Source organism: Kogia breviceps, chromosome 12 (assembly GCF_026419965.1).
Source record: "Kogia breviceps isolate mKogBre1 chromosome 12, mKogBre1 haplotype 1, whole genome shotgun sequence".
In the NCBI taxonomy this organism is placed as follows: Eukaryota; Metazoa; Chordata; class Mammalia; order Artiodactyla; family Physeteridae; genus Kogia; species Kogia breviceps.
In genome coordinates this window covers 82,752,042-82,766,430 of record NC_081321.1, presented here as the reverse complement: position 1 = coordinate 82,766,430, position 14,389 = coordinate 82,752,042, and the positions used below count along the sequence as shown (strand labels likewise).

General features: G+C 41.0%; 1 protein-coding gene across 2 annotated transcripts in view; it reads right to left on the bottom strand.

The window, feature by feature from the left end:
- The window catches only part of SLC17A8 (solute carrier family 17 member 8), a 48,092-nt gene that overhangs the window by 20,052 nt on the left and 13,651 nt on the right, over positions 1-14,389 (bottom strand). For both annotated transcript variants that reach the window (XM_059081964.2, XM_059081965.2), the window contains exons 2-4: positions 9,880-10,132; positions 2,424-2,542; positions 510-624 (exon numbers count right to left, since the gene is read on the bottom strand). In XM_059081964.2, the coding sequence (XP_058937947.1) occupies positions 510-624; positions 2,424-2,542; positions 9,880-10,132 (487 nt within the window). The remainder of the gene's footprint in view (positions 1-509; positions 625-2,423; positions 2,543-9,879; positions 10,133-14,389) is intronic.

Sequence of the window (14,389 nt, the reverse complement as noted above, 5' to 3'; positions counted from 1 at the left end):
TTGCATTACAATGGCAGAGTTGAGTCATTGCAACAGACCATAATATGTCCAGCAATGTGCAAAATATTTACTTTCTGGCTCTATATTATTCTACCTCCTTCATCAAGTTAAATCTCTGTGTAAGACTACACCCTTGGAAGTTTACAGGTTTATTAATAAGTCCATTTAAACTGTTTTAGTGGAAAGAGCCCTTGTTATGTGAACTGTAGGTTTGGGTCTTTCAATTTCAAATTTTATTAAATGAAAGGGGTTGGATTATCTCTAAGATCACTCCTGGCTCATCTGAAATTCTTCCCTCTATGAAATGATCCTTTATTGGGTATAAATTTGGAATCGTACAAGGCATTTTAATTAAAGTATTCATAATTGTAATCATAACCAGAGAATTCAGATAGCAGGATAAGGTGGAAGATAGGAAAACTGAGTAAAGGAGGTTTTCTTCAAAAGCTGAAATTTCTAAAGGACCGTGTCATCTCCAGCAATATCAAAATTTGTTAAGAATCTCCTACCTCCACTAGACCTTGCAAAATTCTGACACACATGACACATCCGTAATGTACTCTGGCTGCAGAAGGAATGAACATGTTCAAGGCTGATGTTAAGAAGATGGCGGCTCCAAAGACCCTGAGGGACCAAAACACTGTGTTATTGGGCAGGCCCACTGATGGATGTGGCATGTTAGTTAAACATCAGGAACAAACCTAACAGTTTATGGAAGATCACTATAGAAATTAATGGAAAGAGAAATAGATGTTGTGTTAGGATCTGGTGTGTTCCAAGCTAGACTGTTGGGTTGCTTTGATTCCCAAGCTCCAGTTCCTGGACCAATCATGGGAAGGTTTTGGGCAGCACAGGGATGTCCTGCCTAGATGAGATCCTGAAGCTGGAGATTGACCAGCATGAGGTAAGCTTGCTGGAGACCCACCATTCTTCTTGCTTCTACCCAACTGATCCATTCTGACCATTACCTCATGACTTCTGCACATTTGGGTTGTGTCTTCCGCTTCCCAATTCTGCTCTCACTTTACCACATGGGGATACTGACTACCTGAGAAGCATGCTGTGTCCTGGGACCAGCCAAGCACAAGACAGGCTGTGTACCTGTCTTAACCCCCAACTCTCTGCCAAGTACCGTGTGCCTTCTCCTCCCTGCCTGGACAGGAGTGTCCTGGGAAAAGAGAGCCGGCAGCATTTTCTTCCTTTCTCACACATGTTAGTGATGCTTCAGCCCTTTTTACATGCTGTGAAATCATATTATATGTTATTTCTTCTTAGGGCAGAAGTGTAAGTAGTAACCCCAGAGACCATAAGAACTAATATTTTATCACTTTTTAAGAAGAATACAACAGGTAAGTGACAATAAAGGACACAAACTACACAAGAACATAAGTAAATACGAGGCATGCTTATACAAGATGACTTTCAAACTTTTTTGTCCTTGACCCATAAAACAAAATATATTTTATATTGCAACTCAACACACTGATACACACAAATGTAACCGAAACAAGTTTCAAAAACCAATACTTAAATATGCAATGAGCTAAGATATTTTCTATTCTATTTTATTCTATTTGATTACCTTTTTTTCTATTTCTCCCTCTTTTTTTTAGAAAATGGTCACTGGTAAATCACTATTGATTTTATTACCATCTAATGAGTTCTGTTTTAGAGTTTGAAAAACACTGCTTTATAAAGTATACACCTCACAAAATCCACATATGTAAAGTCAATTACCATTAGAAGAGACTTGGAAATAATTAGTACACTCCTTTTCTGGTACATATACATACTACATCTCCCCCATGTGGCCATAATTTCTGCTTGAATACCTTTAGTGACAGAGAACTTACTACTCCTTGAAGCAGCTCATTTTGTCTTGGACCCACTTTTAATTGCTGAAACACCTACCATAGAATCTTAAGGGCATTAAAGTCATCTTGCAATCTAGAGACTAGCCCCTCCTACTCACATGACAAAACCTGTATGGAACAGGACAATTTTTACATAGTACAGAGCATCACAGAATGTCATTGGTCAAAAGCAACTCAAACACAATCTAATCCGTTTCACTTCACAGATGAAGAAACTGAGGCCCAGAGAAAAAAGGAACCCAGTAGAGGTCACCAAGTGAGTTACTTAGGGTCCAGGAACTGTTTCTCCTGACTCAGATGCAATTGATCTTTTTATTACATAATCATTTAAAGAATTGCAAGATAGATTAGATTAGACAAAAAAGTAAACAAAAAGAGACTCTTAAGAACAGGATCATCTAAGATCAATGTCTGTGAATCACATCTTTAGGAACGACTTCTATCTTTCATTCTATACCCCTAAATTGAGAGCCAGTTATGCAGATTTTATAAGAGTACAAAGCCATATTATGATCTGTGCAGCACTCATGTTATATTAATTTATCTTACCTGTTAGCAGCAAACTTATTTGAAATGAAACCACCTGGAATTTGTGTCACAATATAACCCCAGAAAAAAGATCCATGGATAAGGCCCACCGTCTCTGGATCCCAGTTAAATTGTGCTGTCTGAAAATGAGAAATCAGATACAGTTGTGTTTGGAAGAAAACACTTGACCATAACTATTCACTGATCATCCTACACAATAACCCCATAAGGTCTTTCCTTCCCTCCTTTATTCAAAGAATATTTTTTGGAGGGCCTCTTGTGTGCTTGGGATATAGGACAAAACAAAGTTCTGGCTGTCACTGACCTCAAATTCTAGTGATAGAAAGGAGAGATTATGTACAAATTTTTAAAAAGAAAAAAATAGATATACATGCATATGGGCATATATATGTGTGTACCTATATATACATGTATGTGTGTGTATATATATGTATATGTGTGTGTGTGTATATATATATATATATATATATACACACACACAGAATAATGATGAGTGCTAGGAAGAAAAAAAAACAACTTGCAAAGAAAACAAAAAATAAATTCTAGGTTTATTATGTTATTTACTAGGTTATTCAGATACCAGTTTAGTGACAGCACAAAGGGAATGAGAGTCTTAAGTCTCTCGTTTCATAATGAAGATAATAAAACCTATTCTACCTCCCTATAGTCTGTGTGGGGATAAACACCATAAATATTTCTAGTAGGTTATCCCTCTGCTTAGAGATTTTGCATTTAACACATTAGGATAATGCCTGGAACATAGTGTAGTCTCAATAAATGTTAGCAGCCATTATTGTTGTTATGATGATGATGATGATAACAACAAAATACCCTTCCACAACTCTTAGGTCATTGAAAATGTGATTCTTGAGGGTTAGAGAGCCTTTCCTCACTTCCTTCCCCAGGCATAGTAACTCATCCTTTTCAGACTCCCTGCAAATATCCCTCCTCTGAGGAAGCTCCTCAACTGCCCTGAACTGAAGTGGTCATTTTCCTAGGCTTGGTCCACAGACCTCTGTTCTTGCAGCCATGGCATTCACACCGTTCTCAAACTTGCCATTCACGTGTCCACTTCCCACATGGGGTGGTGAGTAACTCTAAGGTGTCAGCCATGTCCTTTTGACTTTATAGCCTTAGCACCTGAAACAAATGCCTGTAATGTAGAAGGGCCAAGTAAAGATCTGCCAAATGAATGAATAAACGAATGGCTTTGTAAAGCATTGATATCAAAATGCAAGGTGTTCCTATTATGGAGTAAGGGTTCTTAATTATCAACATACTACAACTCATAAATTTTCTTTTTTTAAAAAAAATATTTATTTATTTAGGCTGCACCGGGTCTTTGTTACAGCATGCAGGATCTTAGGTGCAGCCTGCAGGCCTCTTAGTTGCAGTGTGCGGACTTCTTAGTTGCAGCAGGCAAACACTTAGTTGCGGCATACATGCGGGATCTAGTTCCCCGACCGGGGATCGAACCCAGGCCCCCTGCATTGGGAGTGCAGAGTCTTAACCACTGGGCCACCAGGGATATCCCCAATGTCTCATAGATATCCATCACAGTTTATTTTCCCACAAATTGTTATATAATAATTTGCTCATTTATTTAACATGCACCTCATGCTTCCTGTGTGCCAGGTCAGGTGATAGACAGTATAAATACAAACTCAAACAAGTATTGCCTTTGCCTTGAGGAGATCACAGTCCAGGTGACATTGGCCTGTGCTCTGTACTGTGGTTCCCACTTTGCAGATTAGGAAGTTGAAGCTCAAGAGTAAAATGGGACTAACAATCATTCATTCAAACCAGCTTACCAAATCTTTATTTCATGCTACTTCATGCCAGACATTGTTCTAGGCACTGGGGATACAGCAGTGAACAATGACAGTAATTGCTACTTTCACAAAGATGCCAGTGGGGATGGCAGAAAGTATACAAGTGCATACTGTGTTAGATGGTGATCCGTGTTAAGAAGAAAAAAAATAAAGCAGAGAAGGGGACAGAAATGTTGTGTAGGAATGAAGTAGGGTGAAATTTTAGATAGAGTGGCCAGGAAAGGCTTCAGTGAGGAGATGATTGTTGAGTAAAGTCCTAAAGGAAGAAAGGGAGCAAGTCATGCTGTTCATTATCTGAAAAGAAAGCTTTCCAGGCAGAAAAATAGCAAGTGCAAAGGCCCTGAGGTAAGGATGCGTCTTGTGTGTAAGAGGAATGGCAAGATGTCAGTAGAGCTAGAGGGTAAACGTGAGGAAGAGGATAATAGGCATTAAAATAAGAGAGGTTCAAATGATGAAGGGCCCTTTAACTCATCATAAGGACCTCGGCTTTTACTCAAAGACAGAGGGAAGCACTGAGTGAAGAGGGACATGATTTTAAGTCACTTTCCATGTGTTTCCTCTTCTAATCCTTACAACACGTAGAGGTAACTATTATTATCTCATTTTTTATAGAAGAGGAAATTGAGGCTTAGAGAGATTAATTTACTTGCCCAAGGTCATACAACCAGTTATAAAGAGAGCCAAGACCAAGCCCTCTTACCAACTTGACCCCAAAAAACTATATTCTTTCCATTGCTGCGGAGACTTGACTTTCTCACTGAGAAGTAGAGACTGGACTTCTTTGCCTTGAGTCACAGAATGCCCCAAGAATCCAAGGATCCAAGACAGAGGGATCCACTTCAACCAGCAGCTAATTGTCAATCACCTTGTCCCTTGCTCATGTCTTTCTCTCTGATGAGATGGTGCTTCTGTCCATTTGAGAAATGATACCTGAAGAAGAGCACTTGTGCCTGCCGAGAACTGAATTTCATTATCTCTTGAGCCCATTACAATCATAATGGCCTCATGTCTGAAGTATTATTATAAGCCAAGCACTGTGTCAGGTACTGTGTTAGGCTGAAAAAAGGGCCCCAAACGATATATACACAAAATCCCCAGAATCTATGAATGCTACCTTATTCGAGAAAAGGGTTTTGCTGATGTGATAAAGTCAAGGATCTTGAGATGAGTTTTCCTGGATCATCTAGCTGGGCCCTAAATCCAATGACGTGTCCTTGTAAGAGAAAGGCAGGGGGAGATTTGAGACATAAGAGAAGGTACACAGAAAGAAGGCCATGTGAAGACGGGAGCAGAGATTGGAGTGATGCTGCCACAAGCCAAGGAATGCCTGGAGCCACCAGAAGCTGGAAGAAGCAAGGAAGGACCCTCCCCTAGAGCCTTTGGAGGAAGTGTGAACCTGCTGACACTTTGATACGGACTTCTGGTCTCCCCGGATATGAGAGATTAAGTTCCTATTGTTTTAAGCCACCATGTTTGTGGTAATTTGTTACAGCAGCCTTAGGAAAGTAATATAGGTATTTAATATATTGCTGCCAGATTATCTCATTTGATCTGTAAAGCAGGCCTTTTATTCCCATTTCACAATAAGGCAATGAGGATTAGCAAAGAATTGCTAGAAATGCCAGTTCCTGGCTCCCTACACACGTTTCCTTCTAAGAGGATTCTCTTCCTCCCCCAGAGCCATGGGCCTCTCCCCTGTGACTGGACACCTGAGTAGAGGGAGCCAAGGCATGGGTTGGACTCAGCCCACCTGTCTCTCTCTCTCTCTCTCTCTAATCTGAACCCAGAGATTCTGGTTAGACAATACTGAACACTTGAATTGAAACAAGTCCCACTGGAGTCAGGGCCAAGTAAGTCAGCTCCCCAGCAAGGCAACAGCTCAAAGAACTTCAGCTTTGGAGGGCAGTGAGAAGCCATGGAAAAAAAAAAAAAAAGAACTCCCCTGTTGGTCCAGTGGTTAAGAATCCGCCTTCCAATGCAGGGGACACTGGTTCGATCCCTGGTCAGGGAACTGAGATCCCACACTCTGTGGGGTAACTAAGTCCCTGCAACACAACTACTGAGCCCACGTGCTCGGTAACGCGCGTGGCACAACTAGAGAGAAGCCTGTGCACCGCAACAAAGAGCCTGTGTGCAGCAACTAAGACCCGACGCAGCCAAAAATAAATAAATAAATATTTTTTAAAAAAAGAAAAGGAAAAAACAAAAACAACAGTTCATGGAGAGACCTGGGAGAATGGAGCAGACTCAGAGAGAAGCAGATGCAAGACACTGCACAGCAAGCAAGTTGGAGACTAAGCTAAGGATTTCCTAGTTCCCATGAGGTCCAGCTCGACTCTGTCCTTCCTGGCTCCCTTTCCTCCCCACAGCAGGGTACAGCCTGGATTTTAGTCCCACCTCAGGCTGGGCTCCCCTGTCCAGGGTGCAGACTGCACAAACATACACAGCAGATTTTCTTTCTGCTCTTCACTTTCGTGAGATCCCCTAGAGCCCCACAGTAATTTCCTTCTTAACTTCAGCTGGTTTGTTTCCCTGCAATTCTATTCTTTGCAACCAGCAATCCCTGACCAAGACAGAAGGGCAACTTGCTCAAGATCCCAGAGCTAATAAACAACAGAGTCAAGTCTGAAACCATGTCTGGCCAATTCCAGAGCCCAATTCTTCTTAACCCTACAGGCATCATGATTCATGAGAAGGAGTTTGGGTTTTTCCTGAGGGTAATGGGAACCAATCTCAAGGTTGCTCAAACTTTAGTCATTTATTGCTCACCACATGCCAGACACCGTTCTGAGTGATTCACGTGTTTTAAAACTCATAATTATTAAACTAAAAATGATTACTCACACATCAACTAAAACTACCCTTTATACCACTAATAGAACATATGCCATTTATTTGCAAGACCTACCAATTCACACTGCTTACTTCTCTCCCTCTGCTGAAAATGAAGATTTTAAAACATCTCAGTGCAAAATATCTAGTTTTTCTCCCATAAAACCAACCAAACAAATATACCAGCCATTGAGAGCCTTTTGTAATACACTTAGTGAAATCTTTGTCATCGGGTTGAACATGCTCAGATGATATCTAAGCTTTGTTCTATTTGGATAAGAGAGAAATGGCCTGCTATCAATTGGAACTTCTGAAATGCTACTAAACTCCTACTTATAAGGAAAATGATGTAAAGCATATTTTAGACCTTAATCAGTTTCTCTAAGACTCCAGAGGGAAAAACCATAGAAACTAGAGAGCACGCACAGCATTGCTCCTTAAATTTATCAAAATGTCTTTTCCATATACCCCCAAGCAAATTCTGTTGACCTACGCCTATCTTTTCAGGCAACAAACAACTGCAAACCAGCATATCATTTTGATCTGGGCCTCAGCAGACGAGTTTAATTAGCTGCCCTTGCTCACAAAAGGCTGCCAGAATGCATGTGATACACATCTGAAACCTCACTAATATACATCATTCTTTATTTTTAAAATGCATTACATGCCCCCTCACACCTCTACTGCCCTCCCTCCCCGCCTCAAAATAAACAGCCAGGATATCCTTTTAAAACAGATTCAGTTGTGGCATCAAAAAGAGAATGGTTAGAAGAATCTCCATGGCACCCTTTTCTTCTGGCAGAATAATCTCTTAGCAAACAGAAAAGGGAAAGAAAACAAAAAAAAAAACCTGCCGGCCAACTAAAGACTTCTTTTTAATGAATTGAAATCAAATTTTCCCAAACCAGCGCTTGACAGAAACTGTTCCACGTAATGCTGGAACAGTTTCTGTCAAGAAACAGATGTGGCATGAGAGAAAGCATTCTGCAATCAAGTCCAGGAGACAACGCACACCACAGCTCCCTCTTGGAGATTCTCATAGGACACAACACAGTAAAGGCTCCCAGTTCATAAGACACCTTCTTCACAGCACAGCCTACAGAACAATTATTTCCAGACATCAGTTTGGAAAATTCTGATCTAAATGTTTCCCCAGGGCTCCCCTGGTGGGGCAGTGGTTAAGAATCCGCCTACCAATGCAGGGGACACGGATTCGAGCCCTGGTCCGGGAAGATCCCACATGCTGCGGAGCAGCTAAATGCGTGCACTGCAACTACTGAGCGTGTGCTCTAGAGCCTGTGAGCCACAACTACTGAAGCCCATGCGCCTAGAGACCGTGCTCCGCAACAAGAGAAGCCACTGCAATGAGAAGCCTGCACACCGCAACGAAGAGTAGCCCCCGCTCGCCGCAACTCGAGAAAGCCCGCACGCAGCAACGAAGACCCAACACAGCCAAAAATAAATAAATTTTAAGAATAAATAAACAAATAAATGTTTCCCCAAATATGGACAGGGACCAGAGAACTATTAGATGTCTCTCTGCAAACAGATGGATTTCCACATGCTTCACTCCCGTGTGTGTGTTCAATACAATGAAACACGTATATGTTGGGCATCACTGGGCATACATTTTCGTTTTATTCTCCCATAATTTCAATACTTCTCTAGGCCTACCATTTAAAAGACAAACCAGATTTTATCTTTCCAGTGATTCATAAAAACAATGCTATTTAAGTGACATTTAAGTGCTTATGACTACACCAGCCTTTGACCTGGGCCTTCTGCTTTCACTCACTCCAGTCCCAATCCACTGGGAGGTGACTGGCTGGACAGTGATCATCCTGGAGCATGGATCTGCCCAGACCACCTCTTTGCTTAAAGCCCACCCCTATCTCCCCTCATGGCTTACCCGGCTCTGCAAGACCTAAGCCCACTTTACTTGCTGCCTCCTTCTCTTGATGCTCATCCCATGCTTTACCCTTTTACCGTCGTTTCTTAACCTGGAGTCCGTGGATGGAACCATGTGGATCTATGAACTTGGATGGGGAAAAATCAGCATCTTTACTTCCACTAACTAAACTAGCATTTCCTGTACTTACGAGTGTAGGAAACAAACCCCAGTCATTGACCAGTACCTGTGACGCTGTTACTAGTGGAAATTATAAATCTGTTCATATCACATGATGGTTGTTGCCGCTATCTCAAACTATTGCTTCTCCTTCAGACTTCAAAATTACAGTAATTATTAGACCCATTGCTAGAGTTTGTCATCTGACATGTTCATAAAGAAGCCCATAAGTTTCTATATCACAAATTCAGTTTTTAAATATTTTTGTATCTGTATTTTATTTTTTTGCTTTATTTTTATTTATTTATTTATTTTATTTTTGGCTGCATTGGTTCTTCGTTGCTGCGTGCAGGCTTTTCTCTAGTTGTGGCGAGTGTGGGCTACTCTTCATTGTGGTGTGCGGGCTTCTCATTGTGGTGGCTTCTCTTGTTGCACAGCACGGGCTCTAGGTGAACGGGCTTCAGTAGTTGCGACATGCGGGCTCAGTAGTTGTGGCTCACTGGCTTAGTTGCTCCATGGCATGTGGGATCTTCCCGGACCAGGGCTCGAACCCATGTCCCCTGCATTGGCAGGCAGATTCTTAACCACTGGGCCACCAGGGAAGACCGATATCTGTATTTTAAAATGATGGGTTTCCTTTATAATCCTATGTGTATTATTTTAAGAATTTAAAACATTAATACAGCCATGGCTGAAAGAACTCCCACCATAGACAGACACTGACCTGAATTTCCGGTTTTCCATCAACATATATAGTGTTGTTGTTGACCATTTCCACAATGGCAACTCCAAGGTTGCACCGAATCCCAAAGGAAATGCAGAATCCCAGCCCACTCATGATGGCAATGATGTAGCGCTTGGGGAGGCCACAGCAGTGGCAGTCACAGAGTGGGGGGCTCTGCCTGGACGTCTGCACTGGCCTTCCTTCTTCATTCAGCTCAATGTTACCTTCTTCCTCACTGGTCCCATCGATTTTCCTACAGTGGAAAAAGAATGGGCAGAGAAAAAAGACCAGGATTACAGAAAAAATCAAAGTGTACTACAAAAAAAGAAAAAGTGTACCAAGAAAGAAAAAAGGAAACCCAGAGTAGGATGCAGCCTGCATTTTTTAACACCATCATCATTACTAAAATAAATTATAATGGCTAAAATTACTGATATTCTGGATATCATATTGCACCCTTATAGGCATTAAGTTGTTTTAATCTCATAACAAGCACATGAGGTAGATCGTGTTATCTTGTCCTTTTATACATGAGGAAGCTAAGTCATCTATGGTGGGATGCAAGCCCAAGTCCAGAGTTTGTGTCCTCAACAATATGCTTGGGACTTCCCTGGTGACGCAGTGATCTGCCAATTCAGTAGACATGGGTTCGAGCCCTGGACAGGGAAGATCCCACATGCCTCAGAGCAACTAAGCCCATGTGCCACAACTACTGGGCCTGCATGCCACAACTACAGAAACCTGTGCACCTAGAGCCTGTGCTTGTCAACAAAGAGAAGCCAACACATTGAGAAGCCCGCGCACCACAGTGAAGAGTAACCCTCACCACAACTAGAGAAAGCCCATGCACAGCAACGAAGACCCAACCCAGCCAAAAATAAATAAATAAAATTTATTTTTAAAAATATATATGCTTTACTGAACTTCCTGCTGAAAGAGTATCCATAGACTTTATCCACATTGCATGACCCAGCTAACTATTATGTTTGACCTAATTTTAATGTCACTTGAAGCTTGCTAAAAAGATATACAGTAGAAAATTAATGCAGATGTTTTTCTTTCTTCCTCTTTTTCTAAGTTTTAATAAAATACTAGATGGAGGTAGGGAGACACATTTTCTATCACAGCACACAACCAACTGGTTGTGTATCCTTTCTTCCTTAGGTGGTTCTTCTAAGGAGGTGATTCTCTGACAATTTTTAACCAGATGGTAGGATTTCTCACTGAGTTCTATAAATTCAGATTATGGTATGTCTATTACAGTAAATTTACTCTCTTCTTTAAAGAAAAGAGTAATTAATTGGGCAAACTGAACACAATCTGTCAATTATAAAAGGAGCTGTATGCATCCTCTCACATATTGTAACCCTCCTGAGGATGCCCAATTAAGTTCTAAGTCTCTGTAAAAGTAAGCAAAGCTTATACGTTTTCCTGAGTATCATATTCACTAATAGCTAATACAGACCAGACTGAAACACAAATAATTTGCCCACCAATTCACAGAAGAGATAATCTTGGTAGTTTTTTATGACTCAAGCAAATAAAGTTAAAGCACATGTAGAGAGAAGCAAATGTACTGGATTTAATTCAGTTCATCAAATATTTATTGAGTGCCTACTGTGTGTCAGGCACTGTGCTGAGTGTTAGGGAACCCACTCCAACCAGGTATCCCCCAACCTGTCCACCAAAACTGTTCTTCTTAAGGTCATCAATGCCCTCTACGTGGCTCAACCCAAAGGCTATTTTCAGTCCTCATCTATTCAACCTATCAGCATCACTTGACACTACTGATTACTCTTTCTTCCTTGACTACTTTGTTTCCTTCACAGAAACCACACTCACTTGGTGTTCCTCTCCTAATTCCCTGACCACTCCTTCTGTTTTATCCCTTAAGCTGATTCCCTACTTCCTCAACCTGTAAACACTTGGATACCCAGGACTCACTTCATAGATCTCTTTGTTTTCTTTTTCTTTTTTTTTTTAAACATCTTTATTGGAGTATAACTGTTTTACAATAATGTGTTAGTTTCTCCTCTACAACAAAGTGAATCAGTTATACATATGTTCCCATATCTCTCCCCTCTTCCATCTACCTCCCTCCCACCCTCCCTATCCCACCCCTCTAGGTGGTCACAAAGCACAGAGGTGATCTCCCTGTGCTATGCGGCAGCTTCCCACTAGCTATCTAATTTACATTTGGTAGTGTATATATGTCCCTGCCACTCTCTCACTTCATCACAGCTTACCCTTCCCCTCCCCATATCCTCAAGTCCATGTTCTAGTAGGTCTGTGTTTTATTCCAGTCCTACCACTAATCTCTTCATGACATTTTTTTTTCTCAGAGTCCATATATATGTGTTAGCATATGGTATTTGTTTTTCTCCTTCTGACTTACTTCACTCTGTATGACAGACTCCAGGTCTATCCACCTCATTACAAATAACTCAGTTTCATTTCTTTTTATGGCGGAGTAATATTCCATTGTATATATGTGCCACATCTTCTTTATCCATTCATCTGTTGATGGACACTTCTCTTTTGTTTTCTATCCATACTTTCTGGGTGACCTCACTCTGCCTCTGGGCTACAGATACCATGCATATGCTGACAGATCCCAATTTTCATATCTAGACTTATTTGACATCTTCTTGGACACATGATCAGCATCTCAAACTTAACATATCCAAACTGAGTTCCCCTAAAAGAAAATAATTCCTGAAGTCTTTCCCATCCCAAGTAAAGACAAGTTTGTTCCTTTGGTTGCTGAGGCAAAAAACTTGGTGACATCCTGGATGCATTTCTTCTCCAATCTACGTCCAGTCTAGGAACCAGTGTCCCTTAGTTTTAATTTTTACTCTTCTTTTTACTTAGCTGTGTGACTTTGGCCTAGTTAACCTCTCTGGGCTTCAGTTTTCTCATCTGTAACCCGAGAATTATAATAATAGTTTCTTCTTCATGGGATTGTTCTTAGGATTGCCATATGTGAATTATTATATTTGATCATCTAGAACAGAACTTGACACATGTGAAAACTCAATATATGCCAGCTATTTTTATTACATTAATCCTCATAACCATTCAATGAGTCCATTCTGCTGGGCTGAGCATTAATGCCATTTATATTGATGTCTAAGAGTTATTTGGATCATAAAACTGCTTATAATGTGCAGCCCCAGGGGTCATCATGAATTTCTGGCATCAGAACATATATAATTTGAATAGTATGGAAAACTGATGATCTAATGTTGATACATTATTATAATAATATTAATATTCACTAAGACATGGATAATATATAACAACTACACTAATATTTGTATGACGCAAATTCAGTTCTTTCCCTTTGCCCTTTTCTCTCCCTACACTTTCATATAATGATCTTATTCTATGGTTAGAACAGCTCAGTGAGACAGGAAATCTAATGCTTCCATTTGACACAAATTATAACTGTAGTTCAGAAAGCAAGAGTGGATTGGCCAAGACCACAGAGCCAGTAAAGCGTAGGGGCAAGATGTGAAGCCTTTCTCCGGCCCGTCCAGCCAAGTTCCCTTTCAGCTCACCAGGCTGTGTTCTGTCTCAGTGATCTTCCTGAGTCACCTTGTCATCTCTTACTTTGTAGCCCAGTCACCATGGATGACCCAGTAGAGGAGAATATTTAAGAGAAAGGGCTCTGGAATGAGAGAAGCTGAATGCTATTTCACCCATGTGCCAGTTTTGTGACTTTGGCTCTAAGTTACTTGACCACTTGAAGCCACAATATTCTGGTATTAGTTTGCCAGAGCTGCCATATCAAAGTACCACAGACTGAGTGGTTTAAACAACAAAACTTTATTTTCTCACTGTTCTGGAGGCCAGAAGTCCAACATTAAGGTATTGCCAAGCTTCCTTCTGAAGCTCCATTCCTTGGCTTGTAGATGTCTGTCTTCTCCTTGTATCTTCACATCTTCTTCCCTCTGTGTATATCTGTGTCCCTCTGTGTCCAAATTTCCTCTTCTTATAAGGACACCAGTCACATGGATTAAGGTCCAAACTAATTATCTCATTTTAATGTAATTGCCTCTTTAAAGACCTTATCTCCAAATACATATTCCTCACCAGGGATTAGATGAAGGCTGGGTGCTGCAATTATTGGGATACTACAGATTTCATCTGCTGATGTTTTTATATATATGGTAAGAACTTATTTACTGTGTAGTGTGTTTAAACATTTAAGTTTTATGAGCTAGTTCCTCCTTTAGAAGCTGACTATTCAACGTGTTCACTTTTTCCTTTTTTATAATAATTATCAGGTTGGGCTTCCCTGGTGGCACAGTGGTTGAGAGTCTGCCTGCCGATGCGGGGGACACGGGTTGGTGCCCCGGTCCGGGAAGACCCACATGCCGCGGAGCGGCTGGGCCCGTGAGCCATGGCCGCTGAGCCTGCGCGTCCGGAGCCTGTGCCCTGCAATGGGAAAGGCCACAACAGTGAGTGGCCCGCGTTCCGCAAAAAATTTTTTAAAAAAATAATAATA